This window comes from Heloderma suspectum, chromosome 9 (genome assembly GCF_057233095.1).
Source record: "Heloderma suspectum isolate Gila_16-S chromosome 9, 16-S_ref, whole genome shotgun sequence".
Classification (NCBI taxonomy): Eukaryota; Metazoa; Chordata; class Lepidosauria; order Squamata; family Helodermatidae; genus Heloderma; species Heloderma suspectum.
The window spans coordinates 4,026,576-4,046,942 of record NC_139466.1 but is presented as its reverse complement, the minus strand read 5'-3'; the positions used below and the strand labels follow the sequence as shown (position 1 = coordinate 4,046,942).

General features: G+C 50.8%; 2 protein-coding genes across 5 annotated transcripts in view; both read right to left on the bottom strand.

The window, feature by feature from the left end:
- Window positions 1-11,376, bottom strand: part of DOCK11 (dedicator of cytokinesis 11) — a 142,490-nt gene extending 131,114 nt beyond the window's left edge. For all 3 annotated transcript variants that reach the window (XM_084813565.1, XM_084813566.1, XM_084813568.1), the window contains exon 1: window positions 11,207-11,376. In XM_084813565.1, coding sequence (XP_084669691.1) covers window positions 11,207-11,308 — 102 coding nt within the window. In that variant the 5' untranslated portion in view covers window positions 11,309-11,376. The remainder of the gene's footprint in view (window positions 1-11,206) is intronic.
- A 3,337-nt stretch (window positions 11,377-14,713) lies between these two features.
- The window catches only part of WDR44 (WD repeat domain 44), a 46,662-nt gene continuing 41,008 nt past the window's right edge, over window positions 14,714-20,367 (bottom strand). For both annotated transcript variants that reach the window (XM_084813564.1, XM_084813563.1), the window contains exons 17-20: window positions 19,409-19,524; window positions 18,581-18,708; window positions 16,826-16,957; window positions 14,714-15,803 (exon numbers count right to left, since the gene is read on the bottom strand). In XM_084813564.1, coding sequence (XP_084669690.1) covers window positions 15,709-15,803; window positions 16,826-16,957; window positions 18,581-18,708; window positions 19,409-19,524 — 471 coding nt within the window. In that variant the 3' untranslated portion in view covers window positions 14,714-15,708. The remainder of the gene's footprint in view (window positions 15,804-16,825; window positions 16,958-18,580; window positions 18,709-19,408; window positions 19,525-20,367) is intronic.

Below are 20,367 nucleotides of genomic sequence, written 5' to 3'. Positions count from 1 at the left end.
ACATCTGGAAGGTACTAGGTTGGGGAGTCCGTATTAGATGCTTAAAGTGGATTTAGGTGCACTAAAAATAAACTCAAGAGGGACATCACACAGGGATCAGCTGATACCATGAAAAGAACAGGGTAGCAATGCTCAGCGAACAACTTATGTAGCTTCCCTCCCCTATAAATACGTGGGGTTCCCTATATCCCTGTATACTTCAATATAAGGAAAGTGTAACTGGAGAAGCAGCCCTCAGAGGGTGAATTGCAGAAATGCTCTATATGCTCAGAGGCACTCATATTTAGTAGCCCTTCACATCTTCTGAGATGGGGCAGTGATTCAAATTAAGCCCTGTCTTCAAGAGGTGGGCTGGTGATGATGACACATTCCTTCACCAGCAACCGTGCCAGAGAAAGAGAGGGCAGGTTTATCTATTTTTGGCTAAAAATCTCTCTCACAGTCATCCAGAGCAGCGGCTGAATCCAGAGTCAGTAGGGAGGACAGATCACCATCTTTTCATGCCTTGTTTAATTGCCTTCTGGTTAATGTCTTTGGCCTTGAGATAGCGCGATCAATCCAAGCAAACAGAGCCCATGCTGGAAAGCCACCAGACGCTTGCAGGTGCCTAGAAGAAACACCCAACGGGCTGCCTTCCCAGCTCACGAGACAGCTTTCTGCTGTGAGTGTGCAAAACGGAACCAAGAGGGTGCTTTCTGCAATCAAGGTGATCGCTGCATGCACCCCCCAATTCTAGATCTATAACGCCTTTCCCCAAACACTCCCCGCAGAATTTCGCTCTGATCAGAGGAGAGCTGGGCACCAGGAGACATATGATGCCTGGCTCAAAAACACACAACTGAGGCACAACTGTTCCCTCAAACCCAAGCTGTCCCGAGCTCGGTGTTCTTGAGACCAAATACATGTCCCCAGAGAAGCCTCATGCTTCCAATAGGTCTGAATGCAGGCACGCTTCGAGGGTTTCCCCTTGAGTTAACAGTTCAGAAGGTGACATAACACGACTACACTGTTTTGCAGACCCTGCCTGGATCTCCACATAACAACGGCTAGAAACTTGTATAAAACATAAAGTTCAACCAAAACCTGAAGCCACCTTAATTTCTGCATGCACGAAGAGAGAAGAGCTGACCATCAGTCCCACAGCGAAGGTTTTGCTGATGAGGGCCTGCAGTTTACTTGGTTCTCCGCAATTCTTGCTCTATCTCTCAATGACGCCTCCAGATTTTTCTGCCCCCCTGAGCAAGACACCCTCCAGGGCCCCCATCAGTGAGTCTATCTTCTCACTGGCATTGTCTCCAGCTGCTCTCACTCCTCCTCTTCTCTCTCATCATGGCTACCACTTTTTTGCTCGACAGGCAGAAACCCAGGGAGCAAAGGGGTCAAGGCATCTCCTGCTCCTCCTTCTCGCCACCACCGTTGTCTGGGCCAGAGCGAGAGGCAGGGGCACAAGCAGGTCACAGTGGTGAGGAGGCGGAAGGAGCCTAGAGGGCCCCTGCCTGGGCGTAGGGCCTTGGCAGGTGCCCGACCGTGCCCACCCTTGCCACCAGCCCTGCTCTCTGTTCCTGGCAGAAAGAGTCAAGTCCCATCACACCAGTTTTACTTATAACCCCCACACAGGAAGGCTGAACCTGTTGTGCACCGACAGGCGTCTCCAAGTGACAGCCCGAAAACAAAACTGAAAGATATAGGTCAAGTATTTGTAGTCAAGCTTGAGCTGGTAGCCAAACAAGACAGGTAGTTTCCCAGGGCTTCTGACCCCAGGGAAACGAGAAAGAGGTGCTTTCCCCAAGGACAGCGCAATCCATCTGCCTGAGAAGCTTCGTGTTCTTAGAAAAGTAACCCTCCACTTCCAGGATCTTGAAAGGAATAGGCCTAATAAGGGTTCCCTCACCGTAACTGAAAGGGCCTTGAGCTGAAAACCCTAGAACAAGATTCTGAAGCCTTAGCATCAAACTCAACTTTTAAATGTGCTCAATTCTATGTTGCCTCTATTTTTGCAGTCACCTTGCCAGATGGCACCCTGAGACTTAATTGAAAGTGGAGAAGGAGGGGTTGAACTAAAGCAATTAAACTATTAACAGACAATGGATTTCCCTCCAGACACAGTCCAGGGAGGCAGGAGCAGAGAGGTCATTTAAACCCTCAACCAACACCTATTGCCACGGGAAAAGCCAAGACAATACCGATGTAATAAACTATTTATGACATTAAGATAGGAACTGATTATTATTATTATTAATTTCGGGACTAGGGAAGGAGCTCAGGCCCACGGACATGGAACTTATTGCGTGTTATCCTCACATCAACCCGACGAGGTAGGCCTAGCCAAGGGAGAGTGCCTGGGTCGCCTAGTCAGTTTCATGGCCAAGCTGAGATTTGCACCTGGGTCTCCCTGGTCCAAGCCCAAGACTGTAGCCGCTACACTACACCAGTGCACTCAGTGGGCTTTGTCCACCATCTGCAATGTTGTGAGGCTTGTTTTCCATTACACAGGAGTGATAGTCGGACATCATCAATCCTCCTGACAGGGGTTCCATGCAACGTTTCCGGTACAAAAGTTGCAATAAAATAGCAGGCATTAAAATACAGTTTGTTCCAGCCAGTACAATAACATCCTAACTGAAATGAAAAAGGTCTGTTATTTATGATATCAAGGAGTCCTCCTCCGGTACACACACTGCCCTGATCCTTTTCATTTCTTTCGCCCAGAGTTTTCGTGCTGCTGAAGCAAACAAAGCTGTTCTATAAATCACAAAGGGTGAGAGCTATCCAGTAAAAAAAACAACCCATATATTTCCTCAGCAGAACTAGTTGTTAATTTAAACAACATTTTCCAAAAAAATGTCCCTTGGTCTGCCATAAAAGAGGCATTCAGTATGCAATTTATTATGTTCTCCATCCAATTCAAATTTCAGAAATAGATCCATTGGGAGACAGGAACCTGTTTGTACCTGTCATCCAATATGTTCATGGCAGAAGGTGTAATCTGTCAGGGTAGTTCAGGAAAAGTCCCAATGGTGATAACTGTTTTGGCCTTCTTGACTAAGGAGCTCTCTCTGCATGCACTCGCACACCGATCACCACACAGCCACGTTGCACGTCCGCCACCTTGGAAAGTGGTGGCTACAGAACTAATGCCACAGACCGCGCACCGTTACCCACGCCAGTTTTGTAACTAACTACCTGGTCAAACAACACATACAAGCTTCCAAATTCTCAGTGCAACAACTTCCTTCTTTTTAACAGGGCTCTGTTGTGGATCCAGCACTAACTTCCTTTCCATTCACTCTGGAATGGGATACTATGGGTTACAGCTAAGACATGATGGATCAGGAGTGGCTCCGTGAAGTCTGTTTACAGAAAACAATGCCAGAACCAGCTGGAACTGTGATTAGTTAGTATCTGGAAAAGGGAACGTGCGCCAGTTATCAACGGGAATTTGGAGAACCTGCCCAATACAAGAAAGAGCATTCTTTGACCCTCTCTGGGTTTGAATCTGCAGAGAATCCCATACAGCTGTCTCTTGCATCATGCATGAGCATGCGCGCGCACGCGCGCGCGCGCACACACACACACACACACAGAGGAACACGGTAGGGAGCAGGGAAATGTGTTTCACCAGAAATTAGCAAAAGGCCAAGCATAGGTCAGAAGAGAGAGGCTGAAAACAGAACAGCCACCACTAGGGAAGCAGCAGGAGGCAGGAAAATGCTGTAATGGAGGCTAGAAAGAGACAAGAGTGGGTGCTTTCCCCCCCGTTCCAGAGTTAAAGACAGTTTGAAAGAAGGGTGTGTGCTTGTGAATGTAAACTCATCCCACTTTCGCTTCTGGCCAAATAGGCTGTGCAAGCTTTCAAAACGTTTCAAAAACCTGCCACACCTGTTTGACCAGAGGTAACATGGGGGCAAGCAAAACGAGTGTGTACAATAATTAATTATTGAGTACTTGAATAGTGACTTTTAATACTTTGGCATGTAAACTGTAAAGATTTTCCTATATCAAGTGATATACAAGTATTATGAATTGATACAGACAGACAAAAAAACACCACAGGTGAACGATGTGTCTACTGTATTACCTTCAACACATTAAAAAACAAATGGCTCTCCATCTTCAGCCTCTACAAGAGGGACAGGCAACTGTAGGCCCAGAGCCAAAATCTGGCCTTCAGGGCTTTCCTATCTGGCACCAACACAGTCCCTGAGCGCCAGGGCCCTTCCCTCTGTGATGCGCCTCAGGACACTTTCTGCCAAGCTGAGAAACAGGCTGGGGAGCCCGAGAAAGACGCTTCACCCCTCCTTTCCTTCCTTCCTTCCAGTGTGAACAGCTAGAGAGGCAGTCATTATGAACCACACAAGCTCTGTCCACTGTTTGCTTGCATCTTGGGTCACCCATGGAAGTTAGCAGACCAGGATCCTCAGAAGTGCTGCTGGGGCTCTGCCAAAGCTTCCGTCCGTGTTTACGCTTGGGGAGGAGGGGGTTAAGGAAATCTTTGCCCCTTTCTGCCAGCAAGTGGAGGCCCTTTAGACCAGATGTTGTGGCCCTCCAAATGTTGTGGCCTACAACTCCCATAATTCGTAGACAGCACAGCCACTGGTGAGGGATGCTGGGAGTTGCAGGCCAAACCTTCCGGAGGGCCAGAAGTTGCCTCCCAACGCTTTGGCCCTTCCCCCAAGTCAAAACATGGCCACTCTTCTAACACTGGTTGCCAGTCGGGCTCTAGAGCTACAGCGAGCGGGAAGGCAGAGAAGACGAAGGAGCACGTGGGGCCATTCCAAAGAAGCCGAAAGACGCCAAGAGAGAGGGAGTTTCTCCAAAGCACAAGACTGCATGCTGACAGCTGAGTGCCAGGCAGGGCATCCGCCCTCTGGGCCTGTATTCTGGAGTGCCGATGTTTCTGGCCACAAGAATTGCAGAAGCTTCGCGCTTCCTTATCGAGGGCGGATGGTGCTGCTGACGTTACACCGCTGTGGCCTGCTCTGTTTCTAGGCGGCACCGCTGGGCTGAAGAGGAAGTCATGCTCTGCTTTGGTTACTGCCGAGTGCTAACGGGGCATCTTCAGGGCACCAAGGCTCAAATGGGGAAGGGTGCAGCCGGTGCCGGCTCCAGGTTTTGGGGAGCCCTTGGGCAAGACACCCTCCACGGCCCCCTCCCCGCGCGAGTCCACCTTCTCTCCGCCATGGTCGCCAGCTGCTCTCGCTCCTCAGCCTCCTTCTCACTGCTGCTCCCACTTGCTTGCTTGACAGCCAGAGAGCCAGGGAGCAAGCTGGCTGTGGCATCTCCTGCCCCTCCTTCTCTGGGCCAGACTGAGAGGCAGGCGAACAAGCAGGTTACAGTGGTGAAGAGGAGATCGAGTGGGCCCCCTCTGTCAACCCCTTCACCGCCTTCCTCTCGGCAGCCAGACCCCACAGAATCTCCTCACCCTTACCGTCAAAGCCCTCCACGGCCTTCTGCCCCCTTATTTCTCTGCTCTTATATCCTGATACATCTCTATCCACAAGCTTTGCTTCTTCAGTTCCGTGACCCTCAGCCATCCAAAGGTCTCCTGGTCCTTCTTCCCTTGCTGCCCCATCTGCCTGGAACTGCCTTCCAGCATACGTGTCATCTTCTGCTTCCTTCAAATCCCTCTTAAAACCCCATTTTTCTGTGAACCCTGTGGTGCAACACCCTAGTCCCCGTGCCCTCCTGCAACTCATCCCATACAGCTGAAACAACCACACCTTACTTCCCTGTTTATCCCCCTTCCTCTGTTGCTTCCACTCCTTTTCAAACTGTGAGCTCCTCGGGGCAGGGAACCTCATGATGGGAGTTGTAGATCAACACGTCAGGAGAGTGCCCATTTAAAAAGTAAAGGTAAAGGTGTCCCCAACCAGTCGTGTCCGTCTCTAGGGTGCGATGCTCATCCCCGTTTCTAAGCCGAAGAGCCAGCGCTGTCCAAAGACGCTTCCGTGGTCATGTGGCCGGCATGACTAAACACCGAGGTGCACGGAACGCTGTTACCTTTCCCGCCGAAGCGGTACCTATTTATCTACTTGCAATGTCTTGCTTTCGAACTGCTAGGTTGGCAGGAGCTGGGACTGAAGACGGGAGCTCACTCCGTCACGCGGCACTCGGGTCTCGAACTGCTGTCCTGCCGACCTTCTGGTCTGCAGTTCAGCGTCTTAACCACTAAGCCACAGCGGCCCCGAGTGCACCATTTGGGGAAGGATAAAATATGAACTTGCCCAAATGTTGGGGTCAGAATTGGAAGCTGTGTACCGCCTCTGTCTGATATTCGAACTACAGCAGGTGAGCACAAAGGACAGGAGCTTCTTTGCTGTGGCCCCAAAATGAAGGGACACTCTCCTAAAGGAGGTCTACCCAGTTCCTTCTCTGCTTGCCTTTTGATGGGCAGTGAATGCATATTTATTCAGCCCCTTGACTCTCATTGATGGTGACAAGGTTTTAAATTGTCATCCTGCATTTTTTTCAACTTCTAGTTTGCTTGTTTTTCTGTTGGACGAGTCAGCCACTTTTTAAAATACCGAAAGAGAAAAGTAGGGTAAAAGTCTCTGAGAATAAAGCAAGCACATGCACCAGAACTTTCCTTTCCTTTACTCACACATACTTGACTCCTGTTGAACCCAATCTGGGCAAGGATCAGTAGGAAATGTGGAACGTCCCTCTTACAGACCAAACATAATAATAAAAAAATAATCTGGTAGCATCCGTCCTGGACTGTACCATTTGGGACTAAGGGTTGTGTGAGAGGTGGAGATCCCATGTTTAATGCTTTTGAACGTAAAAACAAAACTCATTTGTGTGTAGAAAATGTGGACATGGAGCCCCTCCCATATGTGCTAGCTGTCTACATGCAAGGAATTTTCTTTAAATGGAGGTGGGGGTGATTCTAAAGTTTAGTACCCCTACACACGCACACACACTTGCAGCCCAGAGTGGTACAGTCCCAGAGGACTCTAAGATGCAATAAGAACATAAGAGCATCAGAAGAGCCCTGCTGGATCAGACCAATGCTAGTCCAGCACTCTGTTCACCCAGTGGCTAGCTAGCTGCCCACGGGAAACCCACAAGCAAGACATGAGAGCAACAGCACCCTCCCGCCCATGTTCCCCAGCAACTGGTGCACATAAGCTTGCTGCCTCCAGTATTGGATGTAGCACAGAGCCATCAGGACTGGTAGCCACTGATAGATTTCTCCTCCACGAATTTGCCTAATCCCCTTTTAAAGCCATCCAAATTGGTGGCCATTTCTACATCTTGTGGTAGCGAATCCCATAGTTTAACTCTGTGCTGTGTGAAGAGGTCCTTCCTTTGATCTGTCCTGAATCTCCCACTCATCAGCTTCATGGGATGACCCCATTGGGTTCTAGCCTTATATGAGAGGGAGAAAAATGTCTCTCTATCCACATTCTCCACACCAGGCATAATTTGGGACACCTCTATCATGTCTCCCCTTGTCTGCCCCTTTTTTCCAAGCGAAACAATCCCAGCTGTTATAATCTTCCTTCATAGGGGAGATGCTCCAGCCCCTTGATTTTGACAGCCATGTGGATAACCATTTTGGATTGAATGTCCTTTGCTAGTTCCTCGTTTGCACACAAACCCATCATCAAGCCTCTTAATTTACAATGCCCTTCGCTTATTAGAGGTCATTTCCTTGGAAAACCGATGGCCTTCTTGTTTACGGATAGCAAGCAGAGAGGCTCTAACGGAAACAGAGCAGCCAGTTACGGCAGTATAAAATTATAAACGATGGATTGCTCCTAAAATCCAAACTGCCTTAAAACCATCGCAACAGTGTATCTTTACTGCCACCTTATGCAAAAAGCGCCTGGTCTATAGTCAATAACAGTATACAGTGTATTCCACAGTCAGTCAAAGACCAAGCTTCCAGCAGATCTCTGCAATAATCAGACCTGGCCTCAGCTTTTGTCGCTTCCAGGTTAGATTACTGCAATGCACTTGATGTGGGGCGGCCCTTGAAGGCAGTTAAGAGTGTGGTTGTGGCGTTCCAACAGGAGCTGCCTATTCAGACCACATTACACCCATCTGCCATCAGCTTCAGTGGTGACCTGTTTGCTCCTGGGCTCAATTTGAGGTGCTGGGACCATGACCCTATATGAACCTGCCTTTTGTCCTGCTACAAAGACCCTCTTTTGGGTCCTGCCTTCAGCCTTTCCAGTCCTGGTGCCTACGATTTGGAATAGCCTCCTGAAAAAAGTGCTTGTCCCCTTCACTGCATGTTTTTATGCAGACGTTGGTGAAGACCATTTTATTTAGGTAAGGTTTTTTAGGGTCCTGATTTATTACGGAACTGCTGCAGTTTCTGTTGCTGGTTTTGGGGTAGAGTTGATCTTTTAGGCTGCATTTTGTATTTTGATTTTATTGAAGCTGCCTCATATGCAGTTGTTAAAAGGCAGGATATAAATAAAACAAGAAACAAGTATTTTAGGGTTCATGATTTTGTCGTAAGCGATCTAAGTTAATCTCTTGTTTTCAGCTGTTTTTAGTTTAGTGTTTTTTTTAAGTTTTTTTTAAGCTCATCCCTGGAGAGAGCACAAGGTTATAAATCTAAAAGTACTCTAGAAAGAGTTTTGGAAAAATGCCCTAAATGATCTGCCTGCTGATTACAACTATTAAGGATGTAGCATGTTCTGTTTGCAAAGTACTTTGTGATCTGTGTGTTCAGTCGACCAACCACCCTGCAAGGTAGGGCCATCACCACCCTCTTTTTATCAGTGGTGGTGGGGAACAGAGTGACACAGAGCAAGTAGTCCAAGAGGCCAGCCATGGCAGAGGTGGCATTCGAACCCGAAGTCGAATTTGCCATCAACTGTTCTGTCAAGACCAGAGTTCAAGTTCCAGCTCAGAATGAGGTGTGCTTAAACTCAAGTGATTTCCGTGGGGCCTACATGCATAGAACCATACTCTGGATTTCAGTTAGGGCGATTTCTTCATTAAATAATCTCAGATTATCACATGTTGGGACTCTGGCCATCAGTAAATGAATCGGCCTACTAGGCTGCTGGAATTTTACAGTCTGCCTATCTGCTGCGGTTCAGTGCTGCCTCTCAGCTGAGCCGGGGCGGCATTTTTAATTATTATTATGAACTGTATTTTTATCTCACTTTCCAGATAATTACTGTCTCCCAAAGTGGCTCATAAAAAAAGAGACCAACAGGCCCCTGACATCAGGCTTACAAACTAAAAAAACAGCTGCTCTTCCCTTGCTGGTGCTCCCGCTTGGATAGAAGATTGGTAGCTTTTGTTCCTTTGGCTGATGGATGGGGTCAGATGACCAAGCAAAAGGCACTCTGCCCATGCTTGCAGCTACTCTGGCCAGGTTGCACAAGCTGGTGATCCTAGAAGCAGGAAGCTGCGACTTTCCGCATTCCTGCACCCTTCCAGTTTTACTGTTCTACAAATATGCACAAAAAAGTGCAGCAATTTGGGCTCCTTTTTTGTGGCGAGTGTGATATATGAAGACAATCCCTAGCAAGATCTCAAACTTCGCCACACCCTGCCTTTTGGCATCCCTAAAGGAAATAATTTCCTGCCTTCTGCTCCTCGCATTGCTGCTTTCCCAGCTTAATTCTTCCCGCAGAACACAAATCCGTCTGGCGAGAGAAGAGCACGGGAAACAATGTCTGCGATACTTTGCACACACTTCAACAGAAGAAGGCCTTGGCTCAGCCAACTCTACCAAAGAAGCACAAGCAGCTCTTTGGGAAACATTTCATTTCTGCCAGCAGAGGAGAACTCCTCTCTGTAGCACAGAAAGCAAGGCGTTTTTACTTTCACAAAGGCAAAATTCAGTCAAACAATACTGTGAAGTAGATTTAGTGCTAAGCGTCTCCTAACTCTGCAGCCTCTGCTACCAAGACGCATCACGACACGCCTTTTATTTACATTGTGGTTTTTAAAAAAATGACTGAAGCGTGAGGGTGTAATTTATGAGGCGCAGATGTTTCTCTGCCAAGCTGGAGCTGGCCAAAAGTAGCGGGAGCATAGCAAGTGACGCAGACAGGGCTGGGCGCCTTCTGGATGTAGCGGGTCCATAATTTAGCATCCTCCTAAGTGTCTCAGCTTGCTCTTAAAAAAGGAAAAAAGTAAGCTTCTAGCCCTTATGACCAAAAAGGCAGGCATGCAAATAGGCAATTCCGGCAGCAGCCACATGCCGCACGTTGGACTGAATCACGCCAGGGGAAACGATGGACCGCTACAATGAGCAGAGGACATACCGAGGCGTGGGCCCAACTGCAAGTCTAGATGTGGTTGTTCCCCCCAGATCAGAACTGCCCCCATACAGTGGGGAAGCGACTCGGCTCCCCAGACTCGCCTGGCTACTAATCCACCTGCGGGGCACGGCTCCTGGCGCCTCCGCTGGCCCTGGATGGGGCCAAGGCCCTCCGGAGGGATGGTGGGTTTGGCCCAGCGAAGGCCTGGCTGGGACACAGAGCAGGGCAGCGGCCGGATTCGAGGCGCCTCTACTTGGAAGCGAATCCTGCCGGTCCGGGGGGGGGGGGGTTCCAAAATAAGCGTGGACCGAGAGGCAGCCTCGAAGGGCTCGGCGGTAGCCGCAGTGCAGCTCTGTGAGTCTCTGATCCAAGGGGGTCTCCCCCCCCCAATATGGGACCACTGGGGAACTGAGCGGGAGACTGGCAGGCTAACCCGGCCCGGGAGAAGGAGACGACGGCCCCTCCGCGCGGGAAGCAGCTCGCTCCTCCTCGGGCGGGGCGTCCTTCCCCTCGCAGGCGCGGAGGAGCTGTCCAGGGCACCGGAGAGGGCAGAAGCAGGCGGAGCGGGGCCGGGGCCGGGCGCGCTGGTGCGCGAGTCGCCCCGGCCGCCCCCCAGCGCCGCATCTGGCCGCCCCGCGCGTCTGGCAGAGGGCCGCCGCGCCCCGCCCGCTCGCCTGCCGCCCGTCACCGGCGCATCCCGCCGCGCCCTCCGTCCCCGCACAGCCCCTCCTGCCCAGCCGCCACCCGGCGGAGCCTCCGCCCCGGGGGCGCTTCTGGCGCTCTGGCGGCAGCTGGGCAGCCCGCCCCGCCGAGGCCGCCCCCGGGCACGCACAGAGCGCGCCCGCCCCGCGGCGGGGAGAAGGAGGCGGCGGGCGGGCGGGCTGCAGCGCCGCCGCCTCTCGCCCGCTCGCTCGCTGCCGGCCGGCCGGCCACGTGCGCCCCGGCCGCCGCCCCCCCGGCCGCCTCACCAGCCCCGGCGAGCCGCGCACCGCCTCGGAGACGCTCTGCCGCAGCTCGGCCGCCGTGCCCGGCTTGCTCAGCCGCTTGGTGAACTTGCGCACTTCGGCCATGGCGCTCCGCGCCGCCGCCTCCGTCTGGCGCGGCCTCGCCGCCTCCCCCGGCGGGCCGGCGGCGGGGCGGGGCGGGGCGAGGGGCCGGCGGAGCGCGGCTCGCCCCGCCCCGCCCCGCCCCGCCCAGACAAAGGAAGGGGCGCGCGGGCGCGGGCGCAGGCCGGGCCGGGCCCGCGGGAGGCGGCAGCGCGCGCGGCGCGGGGCTCCCCACGGCCCGGCGCCGCTAGAGCGCGCCGCGCCGCGAGGCCCCGCCCGGCCGGGGGCCCGAGGGAGGGGGCCGCCGCCGGGGTTTGCCCCCCCGGGGGGCGGAGGCCCGGCCCAGAAGGGGCCGCGGGGAGGTGCCCGGCGCTGCGCCCAGGAGGCCCCTCCGCGGCAGCCGCGCCCGCTCCTCAAGCCCTGGGCCGGACGGGGGAGGCGGCCCCTGGCCGGAGCAGCCTCCAGCCGCCGCGCCCGGCCCGGCCCGTCCCGGCCCGGGTGGAGCTCGGGGGCTGGCTGGAGGAGGACACGGGAGGGCGCGCCAGGGCCCCGGGCTGCCCGCCGCACCCGCGGCTCAGAGGCGCCGCCAGCGGAGCCGGGCCCGCCGCGCCCCGGGCAGCTGTGCCGCGTCGCTCGTTCGCTCAGTCGCCTCCGGCTCCGCGCGACTTCCGGCAGCCCGCGCCGGAGCCGCCGCCGCCCGCCGCCGCGCCCGGCTCCCCGGAGGCCAGAGCGTCGCCCCGCGTCTTGGCCTGGGCCGGCCCTCGTCCGCCGCCTCCGCCGGCCCTCGCGTGCCTCGGCCTCCCCTCCGGGTGCCCCGGCTTCTCGCCACGTGGCCAGGGCCGCTGCCGGGCTCGGATGGAAGGCGGGAGCTGCGCCGCGGTGCGGGGGAGCCGGCCCCGTCGGAGGCAGGCACGGCTCCCCGGCGCGGCCCGCCGCACTCGCTCCTCGGCGCCTTCCGCCGCGCCTTGCTCTGGCCAGGCAGCGGGAGCGGCTGGCGGCCACGGCAGGGAGAGGGGAGACTCGCTGCGGGAGGGGGCCATGGAAGGGTCTTGCCCAAGGGCCCGCCCAGCCCGGAGCCAGCGCCGGCCGGCCGTCGCGCCTCATCTCGAGAGGCCGAGATTAGGCCGAGAGACAGCCCTTCGTAAGGTCCTGTGCACCGCAACAGCAGCCCCCGGATCTGTCTCTGCTGTTGCCCTCCACGTTTGGCCTTCTGTTCATTCCAAAACATTGCCCTCCTAGGGGATGGAAGGTGGCACAGGCAATCTCTTCCGGCTGCTTTCATGCCAGTTTAATGTTTCGATTGACTTCCCCTTTGGCTTCGCGCTAGAAAGTGGAGGAAATCCACCTGTCAGCATCCATCACCCTTGATGTATGTTTGGCTGCTGGATATCAGATGCAGGGCTTTCTCTGTGGTAGCCCCAGAACTGTGGGATGTTCTGCCCTAGGAGAGCTGTTTGTGCTGTCTTCAGCTTTGAGGAGCAGAATCTCTCATTTTACTGTTGCTGGTGTTTGTGTTGTACGTATGTGTTAAAGCGACTTTCAAGGGGAGGGGCTTTGATTTTTTAAAAAGTGGTTTTACTGTTTCATAAGCAATCTTGAGAATTATTGTAGAAAGGTGGTCATACCAATGTTGCAAGTAAATGAATAACCCTACTTCCCCCAGTTCCCCTCCTTAAAGGGTGTGTGTCTGCGTGTGCAAGGAATACCCAGTTATATAAAAGCTCTCCCTTTTGGATCCCTAATGCAGTGCCAGGCGGTGGTCACACGGTTGTTGTTGTTAGTCGTGTCCGACTCCTCATGACCCCATGGACCACAGCATGCCAGGCCTTCCTGTCCCAATTCCAGCAATCCTGCTCAGAATTGCTGAGTTGGGCAGGGGACAGCTGATTGGGGCTGCTGTCTCACTGGCTGTGTACCCCTGCCGTAATGTTTTAACATGCATCTCATTTTCCTAGTATTCAACACTTCTTGCCTCATCTATAGTGGATCTGTGAACCTCTTGTTTCTGGGATAATTTTTTAAACCAATAAAAAGAATGGGTATTTCTCACCTTAGAACACTCAGTTTCATAGACTAAGCACCTTTAGCCTTCTTTGAGGCTTCCCTTCTAGGCCTTTCACTGGCCTCCCAGACTCTCCCTCTCATTCCCGTTTCCAGTTCACCAAAAATAAATGTGTGGGACTCCAGCTAAAACCGTATGAGCGCTGTGCTAGGGGAGATCTTTTGTTGCTCAAATTCTGTGCATTAACCAACCTGAGGCCTCCATTTCTTTTGACATGCACATTCAAAGACAGCCTTAAGGAACAGTTAGCCTTAGTTAAATTTAAGCCAGCATCAGGAACAAAACTAAAAAACTAAGGAAAACCCAAATTACTAGATATGGATTCATCTCCACTGCATATCTATGATAGAAATATTAACCAGGTTTAAGGGTTAAAGGCTCTCTACATAGATTCTTGGGAACACTTGCTTTGCCTTGAGTATTCTGTTAAAAGGCTTCTCCCTGGTCCCCCCGCTGAATTCCAGGTCCCAGGATTGGCTTAATTGGGAGCCACAGCAGTTACACAGCTCTGAAAGTGGTTATTTTTCCAAGTGAGGTATGCCCTTCTCCAAAAGGGTCAATAACCGCTGAAAGCAACAAGAAGCATCTTTCATCCTGTACACTAATAGCAAATTCATTCTCCGAGTGACAGTGCAGATCCATACGTAGCCAAAATAGCACCACCCAAGCATGAGGCATTAGGAAGAACTTCCTGCTAGTATGAGCTGTTTGCTCTGGGAGGGCTCGCCTTAGAGGTTTTTAAATAGAAGTTAGATCCCTTACATTGTCAGGGGGTTGGACTAGATGAGCTCTGAGGTCTCTTCCAACTCTGTGATTCTAAGGGGGAGGCATCAGCAGGCTTGGGGAACCCAGAGTTTGCAGAAGTACAAAAAGATCTTAAAGCCACCTAACAGGGGAAATGAAACCGGGGGAGTGGGGGAGGGAGGGATGAAATGTGGTATTCTGAAAGAGGATGTATGTGGCTTGCTGGATGAAACCTTCACACTCCACACTAACCTTTATTGCAGCTCTGACTTGTTCTTACCATTCTAAATGCAGACTGACATCTAGTGGGAATAAAGACTCTCTAGAACTGAGGGAGACAAAATATACAGGAGTCCTGCAAGGGGGTGGGGTTTTGGGGTTTTTTTTTTTGAGTTTCACCAGTAAATGTCACCAGGCACAATTTCAAGGGAGTAGGATTTCCAGCAGCAACTGGATCACTGAAGCCCACCTGCCTTGCTGCTAAATGACTAGGAGAAAGCTTTTTAAGAAATGTGCATTTCTGTTTCTGGTTTGGTGACTAAGTGCACACAGCTTGCAGGCAGCGAGTACCAATTCTGAGCCAAGCAAAAACTTTAATGCAGTAAAAAGGACGAAACACAACATCTCTTTCAATGTGACCCATATTTAATTATACATCTTTTGTCTTCTGAAACAGGAACCATCAACAACACTTTGTGAGTTTCAATGCCCCAAAATGTTATTTCATTGGTATATTTTACGAATATTTACAAATTCAGTTAGCTCTAAACAAAAAAACAAAAACGTAATTTTAAACTACAATGCTTTAAAAAATATGTAAACAGTTTATTTTACATTGTTGTAAAATATAAGAATTGTTCCTAACGCAGCTTAATTTTTTTTTTAAGGTGAGCATAATCCAGTGCCCATGAATAAGGAATGAGAGACTCTTTCATAGAAATATTGTGCTCCAGTGTGCAAAAAAAATTATATATTAAGAAATGAATCTTGAGTGCACAACAATTAGAAGACAACAAAAATCCACATTATAAAACATTGATACATGGTTGCTGCTGCTCTGACCAGGGTGGGAAGGACAGGGGAAAACCTCACAGATATGAGGGATCCAGCCACAAATTCAACTCTCTTAACATAAATTCAAAAACGGATCAACTTTGCTGGAAATGGGATTCTGGGAAGAGACCACATTTGTTCTCAGACCAGCATAGCAGCTCTGCAAAACATTAAATTCCCTCCCTACCCCGCCCTAGGCACCACTCAATAAATTAAGGTTCCACTTTTGCTCAGTTTGGTGCATGTAACCCCCAAAAGGCACATACATATGTGAACATTTCATTGCCCTTTTCATGCAGAATCCTGCGCATGGCAACAGTTATTTAGCAAAAGAATTATTTGGAAAACAGCACTGAGTCGCTTGGCAATGTTACTTCCGCACTTCCTTTCTATTCTAAAAGCCGGGGAGTTAAGAATCCGGATGGTGCTGTCCCGGTGGAGCAGCTTTAAATGAAAGAAGTTTAAAAAGAAGCCAACCTCCATCGCTATATTATACTTTTGCTTCACTGATCATATGATTCACACCCAGGTACCATTATCATGATGCTGGCAAGTTACCGATGATTTAAGATACGTTTTTCTTTTTGTTAATGAAGACTTTGATAGCTCCAGTAAAATCAGCCGACAGAAGCACTTCTGTGTGGTCTGTCTTCAAAGCTCCTTGAAATGGCAGAAAAATAAATCGTTTCAGGAACTCACTCCATGCAAGAACTAGCTTGCAGGAAGCAGGTTAGGTAAGGGGCCACAGCTCAGGGGTGGAGGAATGGCTTTGCATACCAACGGTCCCAGATATAGCCCTGGCATCTCCAGTTCAAGGAGCAGGTAGCAGGGTAATGGGAAAGGCTCTACTTGCAAGCCTGGAGAGCCACTGCCTGTCCGAATAGACCAGGGGTGGGCTCAATGGGCCAAGGGTCTAATTCAGAATCGGGCAGCTTTGTAAATTGGAGGAAAGGCTGCAACAGCTGGGACTGCTTCGCTTAGAGAAAAGGTGAGGAAGGGAAGACATGGTAAGATATGTACAAAACTATGCCTGTTGTGGATAGGGAAATATTTTTCTCCCTTTCTAATAATACTAGAACCCCAATGGGGTCATCCCACAAGGCTGATTGGTGGGAGATTCAGGAGAGAAAGGAGGAAATATTTCACACAGCACATAACCTGTGGCATTCACTTTCACAAGATGATGTGATGACCACCAATTTGGATGGCTTTAAAAGGGGACTGGACAAATTCCTGGAGAAGGCTATCAATGGCTGCTAGTCCTGAAAGCTCTATGCTACCTCCAGTATCAGAGGCAGTAAGCCCATGTACACCGGTTGCTGGGGAACATGGGCAGGAGGGTGCTGTTGCAGTCATGTCCTGCTTCTGGGCTTCCCAGAGACATCTGGCTGGCCACTGTGGGATGAGCTGGACCCTTGGTCTGACCCAGCACTGCTCTTCTTATGTTCTTAAGTTCATCCGTGGTCACTTACTTTTTAAAGGAATTTATACCCCAACTCTTGAAAATGTCTCAAGGTGGTTAACGAAAGAACAAACCAATAAAGCCATAAAACTGTAACCGAGCAGATGTTTGGAGAGGCTTCTCAGCTCAAAGTGAAGAGTGTCTCAGGGCCCACCACCCCGTTATCCAAGTATCCCTCCCAGGTCCTCCCACTGCCCTCTGTTATCCAAGCCCCACCTACCAGAAGGAATGGGATCTGCAGATTCAGAATCTTCGCCTTTGCTTTCAGGCTCTTGCTTTTCAGATGTTTCAGATGAGACCATCAAGCTGGGATTTGGGGCAAAAATGGCCGATGTGACTACTGCATTATGTGCTAGGAAGAGAGGAGAACCAATTAGGATCAGTTCCACTGAAGAAGATGTGGGGAAAATAAACAGTGCTTTGGAGTCGGGGAGAGTGACACAACCAACCAGCAGGTGCCACTAATTTTAGGAAAGGCTTTGATGGAGGTGCTTTACCAGGGGTGGGAAACCTGCAGCCCTCCAGATGTTTTGGGCTACAATCCCCATTGGCCCCTAGGTCAGCATACCCAATGGTGCGGGATGATGGGAGTTGTGGGCCAAAACATCTGGGAGGGCCACCCCCGATTTAAATCTGCAAAGAAGTTCAAATTAAGCCAGTCTAAACATGGAGAAATATCCAACAACAACAACACCCCCCACCCCACATACCACTGGATCCCTTTTGATTTTAGAACAGATTCTTGTGACGCTTTCCCCTGGCATGGGGATACGCCCAAAGTTGCAATTCACAGGTCTCTCGGGTATCCCCCATGCCTCATGTTACTCAATTCACCCAGAAAAGCTCATGATCCGCCCAATCCAAAAGTCATCGAAGAGCCCATGCAGAAGTCCAGGAAGAGACTCTGGTTCATGCCTGACACATTCCCAGCCCCCAGCATCCCACAAACAGGGAGACAAAGGGATGCTTTCACACACGCAATCCCCCACATGCATTCCAATGTGTCCTTGCATATCTGGAATTGAATGTTGCCAAAACTGGATTGGGTATTAAGTAACTGTGCCAATATTTGAAAACCTGTCAGAAAACACGGGCTTGAGCAAAGTGATTCGTGGGGTAAGAGCAGTGGCGGGGGTCGTCATTGGCCGCTTGTGTTCGTGGCGTCTATAAAAGTCAATGCCAGCTTTCCACAACCTGGCACCTTCCAGATGTGCTGATCTACAACTCCCATTATCTCCAGACAGCAGGTCCCATTGCCCTTCTGGCTAGGCATGATGAGAGTTATAGTCCAACACATCTGGAAGGCCCAATATTGCTTTAAGGATAACGGTGTTTTCTCATAGCATTTATGAGAAGCACAAAAAACAGCAAAGAGCAGCAAGGCCTAGAACTCCAATCCCTGCTGTGCTAATTTTTGACCTGCAGGGAGTTTCAAAACAAACTGGGGGCAGGGGGGACATTAAAAAATGGTGGCACCCCACCCTCCCCAGAGTCTGAAGTGGCCCATCCTACCGCCTCATTTTATGTAAATACACGGGGGCTGGCAAGCAAGCTCGGAAGAGTTTTGTAAACCTAAAGACCAACAGAAGCTGCGTCTGCCTTAAGCAATACATGGGGCCCCCCGAGCATGTATTCAGTAAACCCAAACAGATTATTCGCTAAGGACTGCCCACATGTCTTATAGTTACACGACTGAAGGGACAGGGGGCCGGAGGGAGAAGAGCTCTGCATATCGGGGCCCAGGCATTCTGGGAAGCCATCTGACCTGACCAGTGCTTCAGGCAGAACCCATCAGCAAGAGGCAGGCAATTCCTGGGGTCAGAAGGGCTCCGTCGCCCAAGAGGGGCGGTTTCTTCCTTGTGGCAGCAATATTCCCACCACACCCAAGGGTTAAATCCAAGGAGCTTCTCCTGTTGCATCACAGCAAGTTAGAGACAGCGGCAAATAGAGCATCGCGGGATGAGGAAGGCTTCACCTTTGACACCTTCCCAGAAGTCGTTGCGGTCCCTCCTTACGGACGTGAACTTGCTTAAGTCGTGGTAGGTGCTCCAAATGTAAACATATTTATCTTCCGAGCCACTTACGATGTATGTGAAGTCATGGCTGGAGAGAGAGAGAAGAGGGAAAGAACCAGTCATTTCCATGTCTTTCACTGTGCCCATCGCTTCCCCCAGCAAAGAGAAGGTGCACGGCTCAACGCAAAGGAACTCTGAGGGCGGAGCAGGGGTGTGTGTGCCCCAAGTTCTAAATCAGCTTTCCCCGATCTGGGACCCTCCAGATGCTTTGGACTACAACTCCCAGCATCCCTGACCATTGGCCATTCTGGCTGGGGCTGATGGGAACTGAAGTCCAAAACATCTGGAGGGCACCAAGTCGGGAAGGGCTGGTCTCATCAATATATTTTGGGTATGTATTGCATTTTTATTTTGCCCTTCCTCCAAGAAACTCAAAGTTGCACCCTTGTTCCTCTCCTCCACCCCCACCACCTCCACTTTAACCTCAATAACCCTGAGGTGGGTGAGGCTGCGAGATGGCGACCGGCCCCACATCACACAGTTTAGGTCTGTACTGAGCCTGACAAGCAACCCAATGCACCGCAGAAGGGGGCGCGCAAGAACACAAAGCTGACATCTTGCTGAAGTCCCTGACACAGCTAACTTTAGAAGCAGGAAACATGAGGTAGAGGGGAGATATGTTTATATAGCAGCCTAAATCTGCAGAATGAATTCAGAGCACGTACTACGCACTTCTTGGGATTTGGGGGTGGGGGTCGGGAAGCTCCAACTACAAGCCATTTCTTTACCTGAAACTGGCTTTGATTTGGCTGCTGCTGTTGACGTAGCCCTTGTATTTCATAGACAGAGACAAATCTCGCAGATCGTACAGCCGGATTCGGGAGTCGTTTGATGTCACGAGGATCTGTCAGGAAAAGCCAACATGTTCCATGAGCTGAAAAGCAGCAAGTTAGAGGAAAGACAGCCACGCAGCTTCATACTCCACACTTGTGCTCCATTTCTGAAATGACGGTCACCAGAGTTCAGACCTAGTATATTTTAAACACTGTAACTGAGTCATCCATTCTGTTGTCTGGACTGGTTTTCAAGTCGGGGTGAATTTGGAAAGTACTTCTATTTTGCTTGTCTCTCCCCGCCCACCCCCCATCAAACTTTAATTGTATTTTATTGCAGTCTGTTAATGTAAACTGCCCTGGGATAGACTTGTAAGGAAGACGATAAACAAATCCTTTAAATAAATAGATATCACACCCTATTCCACCAAAGCATTTTCCCACAGTGCTGAATGTTTGGAATCAGCTGCCGGTGAGGGAAACGCACTCTGCACATGCTTAAAGGCCCTCTCTATTACTGAACTGTCTGCAAGACTGTATGTTTGCCGCCATGGTGCATTCTCTTTAATCTAAAGTTCAATCCTACACAGGGTTTATGAAGAACATAACGTATTATTAAGACAAATGGAAAGGCTGCTTCACTGATTTGGCATGTTGGTCATCAGCCAGTCCTCAAGTCCAACTGTCGCTTCTTCTGCCTCTTTCATCTAGAGGAGGAAGGTGCCTAGACGGTACTATCAATTCCCACAGACTCCCCACTCAAGCCCACACCAATGTACTCCTAACTATGATGCACCTTTGTGTAGAGATGTGAAGACCTGGAGAAAAACCCAGAAAAAAATCAGGGGACACCCCCCCCCCCCAATTTAGCAATTTGGGATTACGAAATATTTTCTTTTGAATGATGAATAGAA